We start from the raw sequence: 21359 nt of genomic DNA, 5'->3' as shown, positions 1-21359 counted from the left end.
ATTTGACTTGGTAATGCAAGACCACCTTAGACGCATTCAAAACAAAGAGCTACAATATCATTATCTTAGTCATAAAATTCAGAATGAGTTGATTTTACTTATGGCTTCTAGAATTACAAGCTCCATCATAAAGATAGTTAAAGAGGCCAAATATTTCTTAGTTATTCTTGATTGTACCCTAGATGTGAGTCACCAAGAACAAATGAGCTTGTTGGTTCGATGTGTTGATATATCTGATGAGAAAATAAAAATTGGGGAGTACTTTCTTGGTTTCTTGAAGGTGGATGACACATCTGATGAGGGGCTTTTCAATGTATTAGTTGACTCCATCAAATCATTTGGCCTTAATGTTGATGATATTAGAGGTCAAGGTTATGACAATGGCTCTAATATGAAAGAAAAACATAAGGGGGTACAAAGTCATTTGTGTGAAATAAATCGAAGGGCTTTGTATATGCCATGTGCATGCCACAGTCTTAATCTCACTCTTTGTGATATGGCTAAATCATGCAGTAAAGCTATTTCATTCTTTAGAATTGTGCAGATAATATATGTATTATTTTCAGGTTCTACCAAAAGATGAAATGTTTTGCTTGAACATGTTCCAGATTTGACCGTGAAATCATTAAGCAATACTTGTTGGGAGAGTCGCATCAAAAGTGTCCGAGCAATTAGATATCAAGCTCCTCAACTAAGGTCAGCTTTGTTGTGGCTAAGTGATGATGGAGATACTGAACCAAAGGATAGAAGTGATGCAAAAAATTTATATGACATGCTTGGCAGCTTTGAGTTCATACTTGGTATGGTTATTTGGCATAATATTTTATACTCTATAAATATTGTCAGTAAGAAGTTGCAATCACCATTCATGTGCGTTGATTCTACCTTGCAGCATATAGAAGATATGGTGAATTACTTTTAGATCTACAGAAATACTGGGTTTGCTGATAGTGTGGTTGCTGCCATAGAAATAACACTTGAAATGGGAGTAGAGGCATCATTTCCAGTAAAGAGTCGTTCTGTTAGGAAGAAACAATTTGATGAAACTGAATGCAATGAAGCTATCTTGTAAGCTGAGAAGGATTTTGAAACTTTTTATTTTTTTGTTATGATTGATATGGCAATTAGTTCATTGAAAAACAGATTTAAAGAACTACAGTCATTCAATGAAAAATTCGGATTTCTAATGAATTCAACATCCTTGAAGGCAATGGATGGTGCTGATCTAAAAGACCATTGCATTAAATTTGCAAAAACTTTCTCTTCATATGGTTCATCGGATGTTGATGTAAATGACATGATTTTTGAGTTAGCTGTTATGCAGTCTACTCTGCCAGATAAACCAATGTCTACTATGGAGATTTTTGAGTTTGTCACAGAAGCGGATTGTTATCCTAATATTTCTATTGCTTATCAGGTCCTATTCACTATGCCTGTGACTGTAGCCTCAGCTGAAAGAACATTTTCAAAGCTGAAATTATTGAAGAATTATTTGAGGTCTGTAATGTCTCAAGAAAGATTAAATGGTTTGGCAACTTTATGCATCGAGAAGAAATTATTAGATGAAATTGATATTGAGGCCATCATCAATGACTTCGCAGCAGCAAATATTAGAAGAAAATTTTAAGGTAATATAAGATGTATAACTTTTTTGTTGGTTCATAACAATTTTTTTATACATTACACTTATTAAAATTATCATTATATTATTAGACTTATATTAAGGGCCCATCGCCTGTGGCTTTGCTCCAGGTCTATAATTTGACAGGGCTGGGCCTGCACATACTCTCTCATCCTTAGGGCATGGAGTACTAAATGTAAACAAAAAATAAACTAATTGCACAGTTGGGTGAGAAATCGTAAGATGAAACTTTCGAACCTAATTAGTCTATAATTAAACACTAATTATCAAATACAAACGAAAGTACTACGGTTGCCAAAAACCAAAAAAAAAAAATCATCTAAACGCGGCCTTACTCAACCACGTCCAACGGTCCTTTCATCTGCAGTGCCGCATCTCTTTCCCGAGGCGGCGGCGGGGGCAGGACGACGGCGCCCCGGCGAGAGCAAGCCCCGGCGGCCCTTCCTTCCTCACCCCCACGCGGGCGCCTCCCCCTCTCCCTCCGGCGCCTGCGCGGCCAGCCGGTGCCCGCGCCCCGGCCCCTCGTGCGCGGGGAACGGTGTCGGGGAAGGCGAAGGAGGCGGCGGCTCCGATGACCTCGACCTTGTTCCACTCGAGGAAGGCCCAGATGCGCCGAGGAGGCTGTGGATCGGGCCTTCGTGGCGACTACCTCCACTCATCCGTCCTCGCCCCGGAGGCAGCCGGCCCAAAGGCGCGGCGGGCCTGGAGGGGCGCCCCAGCGGTTGCTCGCCTGAGGGCGCGGTGGCAGCGGAGGTGGCACCCTTGCCGACGTCGTGGCCGGTGCTGCAGCAACGGGAGCAACCGTCGTGGCTGGGGGTCCGAACCACCATCGCAGGCGTCGCCTCCTCGGCATGGAAGTTGAGGGGGGCGGCGCGGTGCGGCGTTTGGCGGGCGGCAGCTGTGCGTGATGGCTTCAAACCCGCCCAGCCGCTCGACTTCGTTGCCCGCCTCCCCGACGGCGGTGACATTTTTGCCTCGAGGAGCTCAATAATCGACGCCTGGAACGAACGCTGGTGAGCCGTTCGTAATCTTATCTCTGCTCACATGTGGTTGCTTTGACCTGTGTTTTCATCATCATATATCATATATAAATTAAAGTAATAATAAGTTCAGTATTTTGCTTATGTTTGTTTATTAACTGATGATGAGCTACACTGATCAGTTATTCGAGTACTTTCACCAAATGCATCCACTACCAATCGACTTATAGTGTTGTGTCACACGTTTCGAGTCCTTTCTTATAGTGTTGTGTGAGACATGTGGATGTGGCAGCAGCAGCCCTCCTCATTCATATACTGCAAAATGCTTCCAGTGCGATGCGGCTCTCCCCATCTCAACAAGCTCCTTGGGAGAGGCAAATAAACGGGGCGATAGCACTGTGGATAAGCTAGGGTCATTTGTGCAATCTCCTATATCCTACAATGTTCTTTATGGTAATCTTTTCCCCTTATACTGATAATTACTATGTCTGGTGAAGTAACAATACCACCATTTTCTCTTTTGTAGCGTAATTTGGTTGGGTGGCCTGACAGCATGCCAATGCAACTAGAAAAACCAATTGTTCTTGAAGATGCTCTATCTGATCTTCTAGAAGTAAGTAACAATCTTTGAGATTCTAGACCTGTCTGCCCATGCTTTACCTTGCTTTGTCCGCATCACCCAAAGGAAGGGGCTACACCATGTTCCGGCATGAAATGATAGTTTACTTGCGAGGGTACATTTGCTGACATTAGGTAGGTATAAGCAATCTTCACTTAATTTAACAGCCGTTTAATTCAGAAGCTGTTCTCTACATCTTGTGAGGGTACACCTTTTTTTCTGCAATGTAATTTGGCTGTTTTAGAAGAACAATGGTGTTATTTTAAAATAACAGAATGCACTGTGCTAGCAGTAAGTTAGTATTAAATAATGTACTGCAGACATAAGTATCTCCTGATTTATTCTGTTAATTAACTTTTACTAACAGGCTACAGTGGGCTGGTTACAAACAAGAATGGATGATCAAGGAGTTTTCAACACAATTAAAGAAGCTGTCAATTTGCATCAATCAAAAGATCTAAAAAGTATATGATCAGTGGTGTTATTTTGTAATTGCGGTTGCAGGGGAGGGGTTTGGCCGATCTGTAGCACAGGTTGAGGAAGGTGCATAGCAGCTAATCAATGCGGAATGTGGCATTCATTATGTGATAAAAATATTAATGAATCTCATTGCTCGTTTTATTTGTAATATGTTTGTATTTTACTGTAGCGTTAGCTGACTTATATAATTACTGTACCAGCTAAGCAGGGCGTAAACTGTTAAGCTTGATACCTCTGGCCTCCTTTTTCCCTACCAATCTCTAATCTCTCTTCCAGTTTGCGTGCTGCAGTAGCAGCCTAGCAGGGCACTGGGGCTGGGCACCGGCACCTCTGACATCTCTCCCCATTGCGGCTAAGGTGCAGTAGCAGGAATCGATGGCATGTTTTGGCTTTCCCTTAGCAGCTGGCGAACTTGCTATCAAATGGTTACCAGAGAATAGGATTCTGTAGATCTTTTTTATCTCATGTTTTTTTTTTACTCTGTTACTGTTAGGGGTCACTGAGAAGGAAAGATGTTATGGACTTATGGGTCTATTGATTTAATCTTGTTTTACTTGTCATATTTGTATTGGAAATTTGGAATAAATTGAGACTGTTAAGCTTGTTTTTCCAATTGAGACAAAATATTTGTATTGGAATAAATTGCCTTTGGGAAATAAAAACACCAATCAAACTGTGGGTTATTAAGTTGCAGCAAATGGGAATGCAATTTGCAGCTAATCCTCTACTTCAGTTTGTTTGGGTGGTTTTTTTTTCTTATATGTGGTACAATGGCAGTCTCGAATAAGTACTTGATGGTTATGTGCTGCCAATACAAGAGGTTAGGCCTTCTATGACCAACTGATTGTGACAATTACAGCCTTTTTCTTGTCATTGTATTCTAGATGTTGCCGTAGTGTTAGCACGGACATTATATTAGTAAATAAAATAATTCAGCAACAAGGTTGTCTATTGACACCAAATTCAGGAGGCACCTACCTAAGCAATGACATGGATGCAACGGCCTTTGACTAGGGGCCTAAGTCCCAAAAAAAAACAGGTGTCTTTGTATTGTGGATACATAGCTTTTGCTGTGTACCTAGATATAGGTTGTCTAAAATAAATCATGAATAACTTGTAATTTAGAAAAGAGGGAGTAGTAGATATGGTGAGGCCACGACAAGTACAACTTGCAATTGAAAATTTTCCTTTTCTATCAGCTGCAAAATTGTTAGGAAATACTTACCCTGGTTTTAATTATTATTTTTAGCAGGATTCTTATTAACTATAATAGAAGATTTTTACAGTTGACCCCTCATCGTATCATATTACCTATCCTACATTCCTACCTACATATTTTCAGGTGTTATATGATATATATACTGACTGGTCCACTCAACATATGGGTAATATGTTTCTAGTTTATTTTCGTCTGGAATTTATTTATCTTATAGTATGATTATTTAATCTAATAACTTATTGTTACTTTGTTTACTCAAACAAGGTATTGCAAGTTCAGGTTAGCAAAATCAGTACATAATAACCAGTCCTAGTCATAAAGCCTGTTCGCTGGTTGATTTCTGGGCTGATAAGTCCGGCTGGTGCTGGTTTGTTGTGAGAGGAAAACACTACTGGCTAGCTGATAAGCCCTGGCTGAAACCAATAAGCGAACAGGCTGATAGTTTCTACCACTTTGTGTCCATATTCTTTCGGTGGAAACAAGATTGCATGTAAAGCTCGCTAGGATTGTGCGGATTGTGCCGCATTTGGAAGCGGCTGTTGCCATGGTTGGAATGATATTTCGGTGTGTTAATGATTGTGTCATTGTCTATATTTTTTTATTACTCCATTTTGAACGTACCACTTCACTTCCGGATGAATTGCACTAAAGTTTAAACTTCCCTCTCTTGAATTCTAGTTATTTGTTGAGTGTGTTCCTGCTGGTGGTTTGTATCTGCTGTGTATTCTGCCGGCAATCGCCTGCCCAAGAAAGCGATTTTTTTTTAAATACGTATACTTGACAAGGTCGCTGAGCGCTCGTGACAGCATATTTCCACCTGTGCACTCACTGAGGTTATTGCCAGCTATTATTAAAGTAATAGAAAATAGAATAATCATTTCTGCTCAGTTAAGGGCCTTTACAAATTATCTCCTATAACTTTACATGGACTGTACCTTTTCTGTCACAGTACCAGCATTGTACATGGGACGCAGGTACATGCGACCTTTGTATCATGGGCCATGCTTGGCTCTGTATATGCCAACATTGGAGTAAACAAAAAAAGAAAAAAAAAGCAAAAGAATTTGGCAATCATCAATCTTTTACTCACACCTGAAAATCTTCAAAATGCCGTCTAGATCTTCACACTATGTACATCATCGCCTGTTGAGACAGACAATTCAGAAGATGCTGTCGTCCAACAGCTCAAAAGCCAGCTATCTCACATCCTGAAGCTAACAACAATTAAAATCCATCTACAAAAACAATAACGAAAATCCTTCGTTGGTTCACGTCTTTTTTGCATTATTAGGAGAACAAAATGTACGAACTGCGGTCAATAAGCACTCATGCGTTGACTTTTGTACTCAAACTCAGTATTTCTAAAGTAACATAACAATAATGTTAAAAAGGCCGCAAATTATTGTTTCACCTCCTGTTCATTGTTCATCTCAGAAGAGATGCTATATATATTATTACAATGTCTGATTAAAAAAAAGGAGCTAATAAAAAAATTTCAGCAACAAAATTGTCCATTGACAGAACTGACCATGGCATTGCTTACACATTAAGAGTTCATCAAAACTTTCCTAATCGCGACGGCCAAGACCAAAACCAGGAGGCACCTAAGCAGTGACATGGATGCAGCAGCCTTGATCAGGGGTCTAACAATGGTGCTAGCAGAGAAGGTGAGGCCACGTACCTCAATGAAACGGTTCATCAGCAGCTCACGCTCAGCCTGTGGCTGGTAGCTCTGCTCCTTGGAAGACGAAGAAGAACTGCTGCTGCATCCTCCTCCTTCTCTGGTGGTGGTGGCCTTCTTCTTCAGCAGCTCAGGGCTTGGTCCTTCGAAGTTCCTCTGCCGCTGCGGCGTGACGCCGTCGAGCTTTGCGTGGATCTCGGCTAGTATCTGGGAATGTGCGTCCCCTACGGACAAGGTGGATTCTCTTAGCTTTGTGAACTCGGTTTGGAGAGACTGCACGGTGACCTTGATCTGCTCGATGTCGGCTTCCAACGTGGCGTTGCTCTTGCACGATTTCTTGTCTTCCTCGGCGATGATCTCTGGCGAGGCCCGGCCCGCTGAGCGCACGCCGCATTGCGCTTGCGCGGAGTAGCTCGGCGCGCGCCGGGGGAGGCGGTGGGAGGCCGACCGGTGCAGCCTGGGCGTTGGCGTCGTCGCCCACTCCTCCTCCCTGCCGATCACCTCGCCGATGTCCGAGACCGTCCTCGCCGGCCTCCGGTCGCCGACCGTCGACTTCTTGCCGGCGTCGCTGTCGACGACGACGTCGAGCTCCGAGCAGAGCTCCTCCAGGTGTGCCGCCGGGAGGGACGCGTTCCTCCTGGACGCCACGGTGCCGTTCTTGGCCAGCTTCCGCAGCCAGGGGAGATCGACGGCCGGCGAAAGGGGATCGTCCCCGGTGGCGTGGACGGCGAGCAGCCTGCGGTTGAGCGAGCTTATCTCCATCTCCTGGTGGAAGACGACGACCTTGAGGAACGCGAGCGTGTCCTCGTCGTGCTGGATCCGCTCCTCCGCCACCCGGCGGAACTGCTCCGCCTCCATACGCTCCGCCGCTTTCTCCGCCTGCAGGCGCACGATCATGGCCAGCGCCTCGTCGGCCCCTGACGACGCCGCCTGCCGCTCCTCCTCCAGCTCCGCCCGCAGCTCCTCCACGGCCTGCGCCTGCTGCCTCAGGGCCTCCCGCAGCGCCGCCACCTCGCCTTCTTCCTCAACACCTCCGGCCATCGTCGATTCGGTTCCACAGCCACGGGATCTTCAGAAGGAAAAAGATTTGCACTAACATAGAAATGTCAAATCAATAGAACAGTGGATGCACACCTCTGGAAACAACGGAATCTTCAGAGAAACAAAAAGAAAATATATGATTTAGGATCACTGGATTATGACAAATCTTGCTTTTTAGCTGGCTTGTTATCAGCAAAAGAATCCAAAGTGGACGATGACAAGCCGTCACGTAACCGTGTGTTTATCCAAATCCGAAAGAAAAGAAACTAGCAGGCAGACAAGGCACCAACCTTTGAGAGAGAGAGCGTGTTGCTGAAGCTGAAACGGACGCCGAAAGCTCTGATTTTCCAACGAGGATGTGATGTTGAGTGATCTTCAAGTGTCAATAATTGGCGACTTTAGGAGGAAGGAAAGCTATATTTGTTGCATAAACTAATCTTTCTGTTAACCGTCATTGTGACAGGGGCAAGAAGAAAGCTGTAGTGCCAAAGAGTGGCTTTAATCCATTGGCTTGATACATAAGGTACCCATTGAATTTTGTTTAAACAATTTCCCTGATTTGTTAAATTACATTAGCCGGCACAATCATTTCCCAGTTCCTCCAGAATCTGTCAGTCTGGCCCCAAATAAAATATGAAGGATTTTAAATTAAAAGAAAAAAAAAACGGAATCAAGTCATCAGTCAACTCGATAGGAACTGTGGGCCCCCCATATGGCTCCGGTGATGGGCTTCATCTGTTTCAATGGATTTGGACGTGGGGCCACTTGTTTTTAAACGACCGTCACGAAGAAACCAAAGCAAGCGTGGGATGGCGCGGCACGAAGGACCCAACGACGGAGGCGCCGACAGGCCAGTCGGCAACTGCCACGTGGCCGAACGGCATTTTCAATAGGTTGAAATGTTGGATTAACTGGGAATGCGACGGGGTCTCTTTTGTCAAATATTCTCATTTGGCGAGTTTCTTTGTCTTTTGAGACAATATGTTGAATTCTTCTTACAATGACAAGGCACATATATCGCCTGCAATATTCATACAAAATTGAACTAATTATTAAAGTTGCTATACATGTACGATAAAAGATATTGCATATATTAGGATCGATGATAAAAGATGGGTAGAGATGTACACTCCTAACTCATAACACCGTCACCCTGTTTTTTTTAAAAAAAAAAAATTGATTCCATCGTGGGCCATGTGCTAGTAGTTAAATTTAGGCTTTTTATTTAGACCATACAACCCCTTTGTATAATCCTTGCACAAAAGCTGTAAAACGGGCCAACCCAAGTTGGCTTAGCCCCACTAGTTTATGAACTTTCTTAGGTGACCCGGGAGCATCTCCAGAAGAGCTATAATCCCACTCTCATTAGCTAAATATAGGGATTGGATTTGCAAAAACACCCCTCTAGACTCCAGACTCCTTCCCAGATAAAGAGAGCTCCCAAACCAGCTCCTTCGCTAAATGTAGGGCACACCAAAATAACCACAGATGAGAGCATCTCCCGCAGTCTCCAATCCCACCCCTTATCCCCATAAAACTGTCATATTGGAGGAGATGAGTCACTTTTTCTTCTCCAGCGGTCCCAGATAACCTCTTTTTTTCGTGGCAAAAAAAAAACATCCCATCTCCCCTCAAATAGAAGGGGAGTTGCATCTCCCCCAAAGCTGGGGCCCACCCCAACTGTCACTGTCGCCCCCGGCCAGGCCTGCGCGCCGTTGGCCTCGGCCCGCCGCAGCCATGGCCGCCACCGGCTGGAGCTAGAGACCTATTGCGCCAACGGAGAATCTCGCGTGTGGCGAGCTGTGGGCGATGGTGATCCTGGGGCAGAGGACGACGACTCAAGGGAGTGGCGGGTGATGTAGATCCCAGGCGGAGGACGCCGGGGCACCTACGAGCTTCGCGGTGGGGAGCGGCGGGCGGCGCTGCACGGATGCGGCATCGATGCGTAGCTGCTACGCGCCCACCGCCGCGCCGTGCCGGCCCTACTCCACCGCGCCGTGCCGGCCCTACTCCGCCGAGGAGCTCGTAGGCCGGGGACGGAGGCCGTGCGCACGGCCGAGGACGGAGGCCTGCGCAGGCGGGATTGTGGCCGGGACAGGGACGACTGGTGCGTGCGGGGCCATGCGAGGCCGAGCTCATGACGAGGTGGGCGTCGAGGAGATAGATGCCGGCGCGGACTAGGTGTGGCCGTGCGTGACAAAGGCAGAGGAACAGAGAGAAAAGGAAAGAAAAAAAATGAAAAATAAACAAATTGTTACCTGACATGTAGGTCCCATGTATTGTGGGAGTTTTATTGGTGTTCTGCTGCAGCAACTACCTTAATAATCCAAAAAGTGGTATTGGGTCATCCTCGTTACTAACTTATTGGGAGAGTTATATTGGGGATCGCTGGAGATGCTCTTTCAACTGGAATGTGCCGGTTAACGATCTAGGATGGAAGATTGTTTCGCAAACATTTGTTGAGCAAAATGGCCTGGGCTTTTACTGATAATAGGGCTTGGATAGCATAAGCACTCATGCTCATTTTTCCCCAAGCCCAACTATTTCTTTTAATTATTTTTCAACTAAAAATAGTGGGCACAAGACGTTATTTAACACGAAAATTCGTCCCAAAAATATGTTGCTTTTTCTTCCTAGCTAGGCCCACGAGATGCAGAAGTCTGAGTTTAGGACAAAACAGAGAGTTGTTAGTGGAACATAGACTTTTTTTATATCACATTGTACAGGTCATTGTTTTGGCTGATTTTTTGGTAGCGAACATAAAGGTTCTTCTAGCTAACAAAACGTTTCAAATAATTCGACATAGCTCTATAGATCGTGTTTTGCAGGTTGAGAGTAAAAAAAATTGTTCTTAAAAAATATTTGCAAATGTTAGCCATTAAGGGCCTGTTTGATTCCAAATAAGTTACCTACTTATAAGTTAAAAAGTGAAATAATGACATGTTTTGTTCCAAATAAGTCACCTACTTATAAGTTAAAAAGTGAAATAAGTGACTTATTTTGCTAAACACCACCAACTTAGTTTTAAGTTGGTTCACCCCTGCTTAAAACTCATAAGTCATCCTTTTCCGCGTGGGGCCCACACCTTTAATGAGCTTATAAGTCATCTACAACCAAACAGGCATGACTTATAAGTCACTGGTTTTCAGTCACCTGACTTATGAAAACCAAACAGGACCTAAGGGTGTGACAAGCTGTCAGGTGCCTTTGATTCTGTGTTTTCAGGTGCCTGCACTCCAGGAAGCGTGACAATAAAATTGTTTCGCATTAATTTCAGAGCCTACCAAACTTTACTGTCGCTTGGACGACCCACCAATTCCCTTGAAACAAGGATCAAAATTCTCTTCCTCGGATAAGAAAGAATAGAAGAAGCGGATCTTGGAAAAACAAAGAAAGAATAAAATTAGTGGGAGGCAACTGAACGGTTTACACGGCGCCAAATGCCAATACACAGGCCATCAATCTCTCTAGTCGCAAAAAAGACAAAAGGCAGCAAATCTCTCTCTCTCTGCACAGGACTATTCAATCAGAAACTGGGAAAAAAACTAGTTTTCGAGCGAGGCTGAGGATAATCTTCCGTAGGACCACGAATTTTTCCACAATAAAACGAGGTTTCAATACAGATTATCGAACTGCTCAAGCTTTACATGTTTTACTACCTGCTGTGTCCAAAGGTCCCTAACAAGTGGGCTTGAAGCAAGTTAGAATTATGCAGATCAATATAAATTACACAAGGACCATTGATTTTCCACATCAATCAATCGTAAGAAGATAACAGAAATTTCATATAAGTTTCCTCTATGTGAAATTGTCCGAGGACAAAAACAAGAAAAAAGAATTCATGTGGACTCTGAAACGTTTTAGTTAAGTATACTGACAGATAGCTGGACTGCCATTTACACACCATGATGATAATGATATATAACAAACAAATCGAGAAACTAGTACACTAATACCCGTAAACTCGGCTCGGAGATACTGACTAACGTTAACTCCAGGAAGACACATTTCGTCAGAAGCTCAAGGCTGACAGAGCAACGCCACAGCCCAAGGCAAGCGTCAGAACGGACGCCACCGGTGGCACCGGGAGCGCCGCCGCGCCGTTCTTGGAGCCGTGCGGCCTCGTCACGGCGCCCCCGCCACCCGCGTTCCGCCCACCCGCGCCTGCACCCGCGCCCGCGGCGCCACCAGCGCCGGCGCCTCCGCCGGCACTGCCACCCTTGTGTCCGGTGGTAATCCTCCTGTGATGCTTCAACTCCACTGTGCTCACCACCTCATGCCCAGCAGGCCCAAGCTTCCGGCTGGGACTCTGGATTTCCAGGTGGTCTTTCATATCGCCTTCAGTTCATGAACAAGCCAACCAGTTTCTTAGAGAGACGTGTTAGAGGATAATTTGACCAATCATGCATGGCAATGATTCAGGGACCAATTAAGAGAAGAAAAAAATGAGAGCAAAACTGACCGTGCAATTGTTCTTGCACCTGGAGACGAGGCCTGAGCCGATGACGCGCTGCGGAAACTCCGGCGATTCCCTCAGCTGATGCTGCACACCGTGAGACCTGGGAGGCAAGGGAGAGGAGGACCAAGATGGAGATGGCGAGGACGGTGCTGCTTTTTTTCATCTTGATGATGAGATGGACAGGACACCAGAAGCAATTCATCAGCTCTGAATCTCTGATGCGGAGGAGTGTCCCCCGAGACTCTCTTATTATAACTCCTGCAGTCTGCAGAGTAGTAGCTGCTGCCAATGCCAAGATAAGGCAAGCAACTGATTTGGCAAGACGGCACCTGATTCCATTGTGCCTTTTTTTCTCTCGACGGCAGACATTCTGAAAAAAAGATCAGCAAACCACGTGAATGGATCCGTTCTTTTGTTCTTGATACACACCATTGGGTTATACTGATATTTAAAAAACAAAATTAGGATTATTAGGGACAGTTCAGGTCTAATGGGACCTAAATCCCAGCAAAGGTTGCTGGTTCTGGCACTTCGGTTTTTTCTTTTGTTTCAATGCCTTTGGGCACTAATGATGTGCTGCTAGGGAAAAGTGGAACATATGGAACAGCAATGTGCAGATTTGGTGGCTTTGTTGCATGTGGTGGGTGCTCCATGGACCATGGCCTTTGCTTGCAAGATCTCAACCAAAAGCCAACCATATGCATTGATCGATGCAGAAGCTGGGATATTAATATATTCCCTTTTCTAAAAAAAAAGATAAAGCCAGCCAACTGGATTTCATCTTTTCAGTCACTGACTAGTACAAACGGAAGGATGGGATACATTGTCTACTCTTTCCATTCTGTTATATATGTAGTTTTCAATGAATTGTAATGCAGATGAAGAACAAGAAAAAGGATGGCCACATGCATATATGCATATGGTTTCCAGCATAACATGTAAGAAAATTAGTTGAATATTTGAGTGGTGCACGGCAAGTCGACAAGACTAGCTCATGGCTATGGATTAGCTGTTCGAGAACGATTTAACTGACAAATTTTATAAAGTCTCATTCTTAACCTTGAAAAGGATAATGTGATATCAATGAGCGAAAGGGAAGGTAAAGCTGGTCTTTTCAGGGAAGATTTCAGTCTTCCCGACCAAGGAAGGCATTGAATTTCCATTTCTAGGGGCATCCGCAATGGCTGACAACCATAAGCCTATTCGTTTGGCCGTAGCTTGTCGTAAACGATCGTAAATTTCCAGCCAGAACAGTATTTTTCTCTCACACAAACCAGCCAGCAATACTTCTTTACGAACCAGCAACGATACGAACCGGCCAACCGAACAGGCTACATATGGTTGTGTTCGGCTGGGAAAGAAGCCGGCTTGTTCGGCTTATTTTTCCAGCCAGAGCAGTATTTTTCTCTCACAACATTCCGGCATAAACAGTGTTTTCCAGCATGAACAGTAAATAATCCATATCAGCCGAACACTTCCATAAGTTAGCTCTAAGCATTCTTTCATATTTTAATAGACGAGAGAGAAAAGCTAGCTCTTGATTAAGAGCTAAGCTCATACACATATCCAAGAACATGTGAGAGTGTCATGTGGGACTATTTATATTATGAGCTATATGCTAAAAGTTATCACTATTAAAGAAGTTGGCTTACAACTAGCTTATACCATAGCGGGTGCCCTCAGTTCAGCAGGAATACTTTTTGGGATTAGATTAGAATTGGAGCCACTCTATAGCGTCATCTGCTAGACTGCTACAAAAGATGCAAATAGTCATATATCAAAAAAATGAAGAAGATGCAAATAGTCAGACAGATCCTGGCCGAAAGGTGATGCGAAACAACGCATCGGATTGTGGTGCAGATGACATGAACATGGCTGGTATTCTGGTAACGGCATCGAGCGGTCACAGTCGGGTGCAGCATAGGGCCAGGAAGATGACACCCAAGCACGAAAGATGCCTTACAATCAGGATCGACTAAGCAAACCATGCTACGTGGAGCACAGGTTATGGCATTATTCCAGGATGATCCAAAGCACAATAGTATAGGGATAAGACAAATGGACCATTCACCAAGAACTAAGATGCTATGAACTGACCGTTGGCGAGTTTTCGTCCAGAAAATTCCTCGTTCAAAATGTCGTTTTGATTTCTGGACGACAAAATATCCACTAAAACATCTCTTGCAAGCCTATATAGGCAACAAGGTATATTAACCAACGTACTACTCTTCAAATAACTGGAGCACAACCATATCTGTACAAAATGTTATCCAGAGAAACAATTCAAACCACACATTATTGCTATTATCTGCGCCCACATACACACAATCTAAATCATATAGGTCAAAGGACCTGAGGCATAGCCTGAGACTATAATCATATCTGAAATACATTTGTCTGGAACCTCTCGTCGTATAACTGCCAGTGGCCGTACCTCCCCATGTGAAAGGAGGAACGGGGTATGTAGAAGTTGGGCTTCACTAGCGTCACCAGATTCTTCAGATTAGCAGCAGCCTGGTCTATTCCCCGGCTTGTAAGATTTGCACAGCCAAACAGGTCCAGAACCTCCAGGTCTTTGCATCCTTCAGGGATAGAGCTGAGGCCGACAGCGGTCAACTCTGAGAACCTCAGTTCAAGATGTTTCAGCTTTGGCATGAACTTGGATATTGTAATGGCTTCCCTGTCACCATCTTCGGGGCATTCTCTTAAGTAGTCCTCAGGAACTATTCCGACATGCTCTGATGGATCGATCCAGTGGAATATGTTGCGCTTGAGGACCCTGAGGTTCTGGCAGCTCTGGCCAATCAACTCTAGTGACTTGTATGAAACCTCATAGCAGTTGCTGATGTCCAATTCTGTAAGCATGGGGCAGCATGCTCCGACAGTGAGCATCGATCGATCAGTTACTGCCGGGCTAGTTTTGATGGAAAGGATACTAAGTCTTGGAGACCTGCACATGATTAAGTCACTTAAGAGCTCAGAGTAATACTTTCAATTTCGTAGTTGGCGATGTTAAACGCTTGTGGGTTGGTTACGTGGTGCCAGTTGGATGAACCCTGCATGTTCATTCCAATGTGCCTTCTGCTAGGCTTTTATGTTTCGTTTGCAACAAACTCTTGTAATTTCGTTGCTGTCAAGTAATGGAATTTGGCTATGCCGTTGTGGAAAAAGAGAGTAATACTTTCAATTGAAGTGAAGAAAAAATGGTAAAAAGAGTACCTAACTCATCACAATGAAAAAAAAATCAAGCAAAAGAAATAGCACCAGAATGACTCACTCATGGAGCAAGCAAAAGCCAAACAAAAAAGGGCACTAGGAACTACTCTAGGTATACGGACCTGTTACTGAGGTTACATCCCCAACAAGAACAGTCAACAAGCTAGAACAGATGTACAACTAAGAGGGGTCAATCTAAAATAGCTAGCTATGCAGGATTTGACCCATGTTACTTTAAATCAATTGAGATAACTCTGTGCTTCTCACATGACATAAAAAAGAAAACAATTATTGGTTTCACCACAAAAAAAGAAAACTAGAAAGGAGGTAACAGTATTTAAACAGATACCATTGTATTTACACAAAAATCTTATAATAATAACATATGTTAAATTTGCTTTGTTGTGAATATAATAAAGCAATACCAATTTAGATACTTTTGTGCATATTGATGTCTTTCTTTTCCCAGAACATATTATAAAACTACTGAAACTTTCATTCACAATCACACGATTCATATAACAAGCCCCCATCCAGGATAGTCTAAACCTTGTAACAAATGGAATATGCGTATATTACAGCAGAAAAAGATGCATTGTATCTCAGGCCTGTACACTTGTGTGGTAGTCCAGGTTAATATCTACTTTTCAAGTTTCTGGACATACTACTTGAACCACCTATTGAAGTGACCTGAGCAATGTTCTTAAAGCGTTAAGGCGAGGTGTGGTGACCCGCCACCTTCTTATCACCTAGGCTCTTAAGGCGATGCGGGAAGGTGAATAAATCAGAGAAGAAAAAGAAAATATGCCCCTCCAGGTCATAACAATAGGAACAAATGAGCTCATTAGCCTACTAAAGCCCAACCCAAGCCAGCATCCCACAAAGACCTCCCCTCCGTCTCCCACAAAACAGTTACCCTCTCTGCCTCTCTCCCAGATGATCCCCCAAGCATCTTCAGTGGCCAAGTGGCGAATCACCCCTTCCAGCCACTCAAATGGAGCCCCCCCCCCCCCCCCCCCCCCCCCCCCCCCCCCCCCCCAGGAAATCGTCACCACCACATTTGAGGAAGGGTGGATCTGTACCGGGAGTAAAGATAGTTGTCTATCCTGCTAGTATGCCTCATGTTCCTTCTTCTCCATGGCTGGCCCCTCTTCTCTCTAGACGTGGGCCATGCCTTGCCCCCAGCGAGCATCTTGTGATCTAGGTGATGCCTTAAGAACACTGGACCTGAACTGTAATTTGGTCCACAGGAAACAAAGCAAATTCTTCAATACTGCATTTCAATTCTTTCAGTCAAAAAACAACATGTGCACAGGTGCACACTGCTACAATTTGATTGTGTTAACTTGATACAAGTCTCTTTTTTTTTTCAAAACTACACAGGAGAACTGTGTGTCATTTCATTAAGAGAGAAATTCAAAGGAAAGAGGCGAAGTGTCTTTTCCAGAACACACACACACACACACAAAGCACCAAATCCTTTGTTGCCTTGTATACAAGTCTTGAATTTGTTGTATAAAGGAAGCATCGGAAAAGAGACTTGCAAGCCACAATCTATGAAAACCTTCAATAATAGAGACTCTATTGGGTTGCCTTGCATGAATCCAACTTTAATGAACTCAACTTTAATAGATCAAACTGTGATTCAATCTATCAAATCCTTCAAGAAGGGAGACTATTGGGTTTGACTTGTATGAATCCGACTCTACCAGATCAAAGTGTCATGACTCAACCATGGAAAACAAGAAAAGATTAAAACAAAAGAGCAATATACTAGCAAGCTTAAATCAAGAACATATGTGACTATTGTGTCGTGATAAGGCTCGTAATTGTCGAATACAATCCCGAAATTGTTTCCCAGAAGACAAAATCCTAAAAGCTGTACATTCTGGAAGGCTAGTTCAGAAGATCTTTTTCCTAGAAACATGTTTCAATCAGCTTGTATAAAATTAAATATATGTGCTGGTTTCGAGTTTATACCTGAAAATGCATTACTTGGAAGAAATTATGCTTATTTTTTCTTGTTTAAGTTCCTTCGCTTTTTTAAAAAGAGCCAAGACAAAACCCAACATTTTAGTTCCTTGAAATGATAGCAACTCAACACCCAACATGGTTTGGATGTTCAGATTTTGGAGAAGATGGTCCCCTTTCTCCATAGGAAGAATATTACTAGAATCTTCAGTGCACATCTATCTCAAATCTGTCATATGTTCAGAATAACATACAAACATTTGTAGCACCATCCTTTTAGAGCAATAAAACACAACCATAGGCTCAGCATCCTTGAAGTATTCCATTTCAAAGATATCCCTCTTTGCTTTAGCTCAGTTCACTTCAAACTACCATATAAACTTCTGTCAATTCATTAGTCCTAGCAAGCCATTGCCTAAAAAGTCATGAAATGAGAGTATGCAGCAGACCATTACCATCACATGAATGAGGAATTCACTACTTTGTATGAAAAGACAAAATTTCGAGACCACCAGCAGACAAGGAAGAATCCACAGATTCAAAGCACAAAGATACACACATAAAATTGCATCCGCAATTAAAACAACTTAACCAGAAATTTTGCTTAGCGAGGCACATCCAGTTGCATATGCATCATTCCAGATAATCTGATTCTTTTAAAAAGTCATGTGGATCTTCAATTGCAGTAGAACTACCAATATACATGCTGAAAGAAAAGCACCAATGTTGCTAAAACATTTCCTTGTGTGAGGGCGTGAGGCCGGGGGGCACGCCACACCCTCCAGGCATGAGGCATCAATTCTAACAAATCAAAGATCCAACGCACCTCTCGGCGGCGAAGGTGAGCGCGTCGTCAGAGCAGTGGCGGACATGGATTTCACACAGCTCCCCCGCGGCGAGAGTGGCGGCGGAGCGTAGCATGGCGTCGACGCGGCGCTGGAAGGCGGGCGTCCACCACGCTGCCGCCTCAGCTCCGGGTGTGGACTCAGCAAACCCGGGCTCGAGGTCTAGCACCGCAAAGAGCCCCGGGCGTGAGCGCGCGGCGTCTCGCCAGGAGCGGCAGCACGCCATGGCGCCGCGCCACAGGTCCTCCAGCGCCAGCCGCGAGAACGCTTCGTCAAGGCACAACGCCGTCATGTCGGACCAGTCCCTCGCCTCCTCCGACGCAGGCGACGCCGTCTCCGCCTCGTCGACGACCCTTGTTGTGGGGGGGTGGGGGGGGGGGGGGGGGGGGGGGGGGGGGCGGGGATTTTTAACCTTTTTTTTCCATCGGATGGCACTCCTCCGTTTCCCATTTTTATACGCGCCCCTACATATTTACCATTGCAAAGAGTAATCCTCCTATGTTTTTATTATTTTTATTGAGGTGGCACGCCAGCGTGGTAGGGAGCCTGGGAAGACCTACAAAGCATGCGAAATGACCTATGTACCCGTGCTGTTTTTCTCCCTCCAATCGCTGACGCGTGGGCCCCACATGTCAGCTTCGTCTTCAACCCCCACCATCACCCGCTCAGCATCGGCGGCGGCACGTACAACACCATCTGTCCTCGACGGCGGCCCCACCGGGCACCGCGTAGCTGGCCACGTCCGTCTCTATCATCAGTCGATGTTGTGATGGACAGGTCGCCGCTGGTGCGTCGTCGGAGGACGAGCAGGATGACAGGTGGGTGGTGTGCAGGGTGTTCAAGAAGAAGCACTACCACAGGGAGTCATCAGGCGAAGGCAGGTCAGCAAGCACGGTAGTAACAACGAGCACGGGCACGGTGGCGGCAAGGGTGCGGCTGCTGCTACAGCAGCGGCGCACCAGCACCAGCACCACGGTGGGTTGTAGTACACCTCCAGCGAAGACGCGCTGGGCTAGATCCTGCAGTACATGGGCAGGTCCTACAAGCAGGAGCAAGAACTACTACCGCCGTCGCCGTCGTCGGGGCGGGCGACGTCTAGGTACCTCCGGCCCATCGAGACCGTGTTGGGCGGGCACAGGTTCATGAAGCTGCCCCCGCTCGAGAGCCCATCCGTGGTCGCGGCGGCGCTGACGTCGCCGCTATAGCACGCCGTCTCAGGCGCCGCCGCCGCCACAGCCGGGGTCATCATCAACGACCTCCTCGGCCTCCACCGCGTCGGGGGAACGGGATCATAGACTGGGCCATGATGGACCGTGTCGATAGAATATCATCGGTAGTCCTCCAAGGGGTATCCTACGAAGGTAGATTGATCGATAGAGAAGCGTGTGATCGAGAACAAGAAGGCAACAGAGACACACGAGTTAGATAGGTTCAGGCCGTTAGTATGACGTAATACCCTACTCCTGTGGTCTATTGGTTTGTATTAGCTATCATATGATATTGCATGAGTTTGGAGGGGGTCCCTGCCCACCTTATATAGTCCAGGGAGCAGGGTTACAAGTCGGTTAGATCTGAGAAATAACCAGAAAGTAATAACTGATTACAGGAATCTTGGGATCATACATATCCTAACAGATCTCGTAGTATCTTCAGTGATGAGGACATCACTCCTTTGGATGTAACAGCTGATCCTTCAACCGTCATGCAAGGTCCAATGACCCGGGCTCGAATGCGTCAACTAAATTTACAAGTGGGCTCGTTCTTAAGCGATCCTTTTCATACTTTTGAGAATAGACTACTACCTAATGATGTTATCTTGCTTAGGAACATTGGAGAGGGTCAAGAGGGACTAAGAGGACGTGGAGGAGGTGATGATGACCAGCAAGGATGTCCAACACAAGCCGGAGGCCCAGTCCAACACGAATTCGAGTCTGCCTCGGCCTCCAGGACCAGTCTGCTTTAAACTGGTCGCCCAGGACGCATCCGGACTCCATTTTCGATGATCCATATATGGATGGAAAGCTAATTTGATAAGGAAGCCAATCCAAGTGGTTTCACGTCAAAAGCTGTTCGGAATCAACGGGAATCGTCGAAACAAGTCAGCGTCCAGAATCTGCCAGGGTGCTGCGACACCGTCTTTTGGTCCGTTGGACCGTGTATCGAGTTTGGGCCCATTAGGGGCGCGTCCAGGGGTCTTGCATGACCCTAGAGTCTTCATAAACAGCCGCCGCCCCTCCATTAGGGTTTGGGTTTTGCTTAGATTATTCTGTTAAGAAACAGTTTCGCCGTTCTTCGGTTTGTGAGACCCCAACTCGTGAGATTAATCATACATCTGCAATTTGGTTGTGATCTTTCTTGTTCTTGCTTGTGTTCTTCGTTGCGCAGGCAGGGATTAGCCTTCTTGGCGAGGTCAATCTGGTCCGTGACTCGGTTGATAACCAGAGGAGCTGTGGTGCTAAGATTGCAGGGTTCGATCTTTCGATCTGAAGCCGGATCGGTGTGTCATTCTCCGCCACAACGATAGTTACCATCACCTGACGGAAGATCGGGATCCCCGTCTCCATTATTCAGGATATCTTCTCGGTGTCTTACGAGAAGCGCCGAGCAGAGTCGTGCCCCATAAGGCTTCGTCTTGTGGGCTGGGCCGCCCCTGAGGGCGCAACCCATGTGGTCTACTGTGGGTATCCGGGGTCATACCCCCCATAGCTAGTCCTCGAGCACCTTGTACCCATTGTGCAATGCCGTCTTGAACTTGTCCGAGCAGGTGCGAACAAAGCCGAGCAGTCAAAACTCATGGTTCGACCACCGTGATGAGTTGCCGAGCGGTTGTGAGCAGTTGCCGAGCAGCGTGAACCATCGCCGAGCAGCGTGAACCATAGCCGAGCAGTATAACCCAAGTGCGGCTTGCCATAAGGGTGTAAGGAGCTCAAGTTCATAATAAAAAATTTCTTCGCAGTAGACTAAGTGTGCCCACTTAGAGTCCGACCACGAGAAAAGGAGCTAGTCTTCTTCAGCTTCAAGAGGCACGGAGTCTTCTAGAAAAAAGCAAACACATTCACCATGAGGTGAAGTATGCCCACTTAGTCCCCGAACCTAACAGTAAGTGACGTGGCCACGTGGTGCCAGGGTCAGAAATAACAGTCAACTGAAGAAAAATCCCCGATGCGTTGAGGAACCGAGACGTAATGCTGACACAGTCCCCGAGC

At 45.4% G+C, this 21359-nt stretch overlaps 4 protein-coding genes and 1 long non-coding RNA gene across 8 annotated transcripts; 2 read left to right on the top strand and 3 right to left on the bottom strand.

The window, feature by feature from the left end:
* Window positions 1–202: 202 nt before the first annotated feature.
* On the top strand, window positions 203–1627 carry LOC136468990 (uncharacterized). The gene is made up of 4 exons (XM_066467361.1): window positions 203–371; window positions 609–805; window positions 923–1068; window positions 1144–1627. Exons 1-4 carry the CDS (start codon window positions 203–205, stop codon window positions 1625–1627), a joined length of 996 nt encoding a protein of 331 aa, XP_066323458.1.
* Window positions 1628–1998: 371 nt separating this feature from the next.
* LOC136471869 (uncharacterized) lies at window positions 1999–4325 on the top strand. Of its 2 annotated transcripts, XR_010762140.1 has the most exons (4): window positions 1999–2655; window positions 2955–3075; window positions 3149–3235; window positions 3609–4325. It is a non-coding gene; the product is annotated as an uncharacterized lncRNA (long non-coding RNA). The 2 variants fall into 2 exon arrangements; XR_010762139.1 differs by having other exon boundaries at window positions 1999–3075.
* Window positions 4326–5787: 1462 nt separating this feature from the next.
* LOC136471868 (uncharacterized) lies at window positions 5788–7981 on the bottom strand. Of its 3 annotated transcripts, none has more exons than XM_066469616.1 (2): window positions 6622–7981; window positions 5788–6175 (listed from the first exon to the last, which is right to left on the bottom strand). In XM_066469616.1, exons 1-2 carry the CDS (start codon window positions 7660–7662, stop codon window positions 6155–6157), a joined length of 1062 nt encoding a protein of 353 aa, XP_066325713.1. In that variant the 5' UTR covers window positions 7663–7981; the 3' UTR covers window positions 5788–6154. The 3 variants fall into 3 exon arrangements, with proteins under 3 accessions (XP_066325713.1, XP_066325715.1, XP_066325712.1); XM_066469618.1 differs by having other exon boundaries at window positions 5788–6083; XM_066469615.1 differs by lacking the exon at window positions 5788–6175 and adding an exon at window positions 6194–6544.
* A 3302-nt stretch (window positions 7982–11283) lies between these two features.
* On the bottom strand, window positions 11284–12885 carry LOC136471867 (uncharacterized). Its single transcript, XM_066469614.1, has 2 exons — window positions 12125–12885; window positions 11284–12000 (listed from the first exon to the last, which is right to left on the bottom strand). Exons 1-2 carry the CDS (start codon window positions 12321–12323, stop codon window positions 11675–11677), a joined length of 525 nt encoding a protein of 174 aa, XP_066325711.1. The 5' UTR covers window positions 12324–12885; the 3' UTR covers window positions 11284–11674.
* Window positions 12886–14125: 1240 nt separating this feature from the next.
* LOC136471865 (F-box protein SKIP1-like) lies at window positions 14126–18507 on the bottom strand. Its single transcript, XM_066469613.1, has 2 exons — window positions 18135–18507; window positions 14126–15071 (listed from the first exon to the last, which is right to left on the bottom strand). Exons 1-2 carry the CDS (start codon window positions 18443–18445, stop codon window positions 14498–14500), a joined length of 885 nt encoding a protein of 294 aa, XP_066325710.1. The 5' UTR covers window positions 18446–18507; the 3' UTR covers window positions 14126–14497.
* Window positions 18508–21359: the final 2852 nt, after the last annotated feature.

Source organism: Miscanthus floridulus, chromosome 8, assembly GCF_019320115.1.
Source record: "Miscanthus floridulus cultivar M001 chromosome 8, ASM1932011v1, whole genome shotgun sequence".
Classification (NCBI taxonomy): Eukaryota; Viridiplantae; Streptophyta; class Magnoliopsida; order Poales; family Poaceae; genus Miscanthus; species Miscanthus floridulus.
The sequence above is the reverse complement of the archived record's forward strand: the minus strand, read 5'-3'. Positions and strand labels throughout refer to the sequence as shown.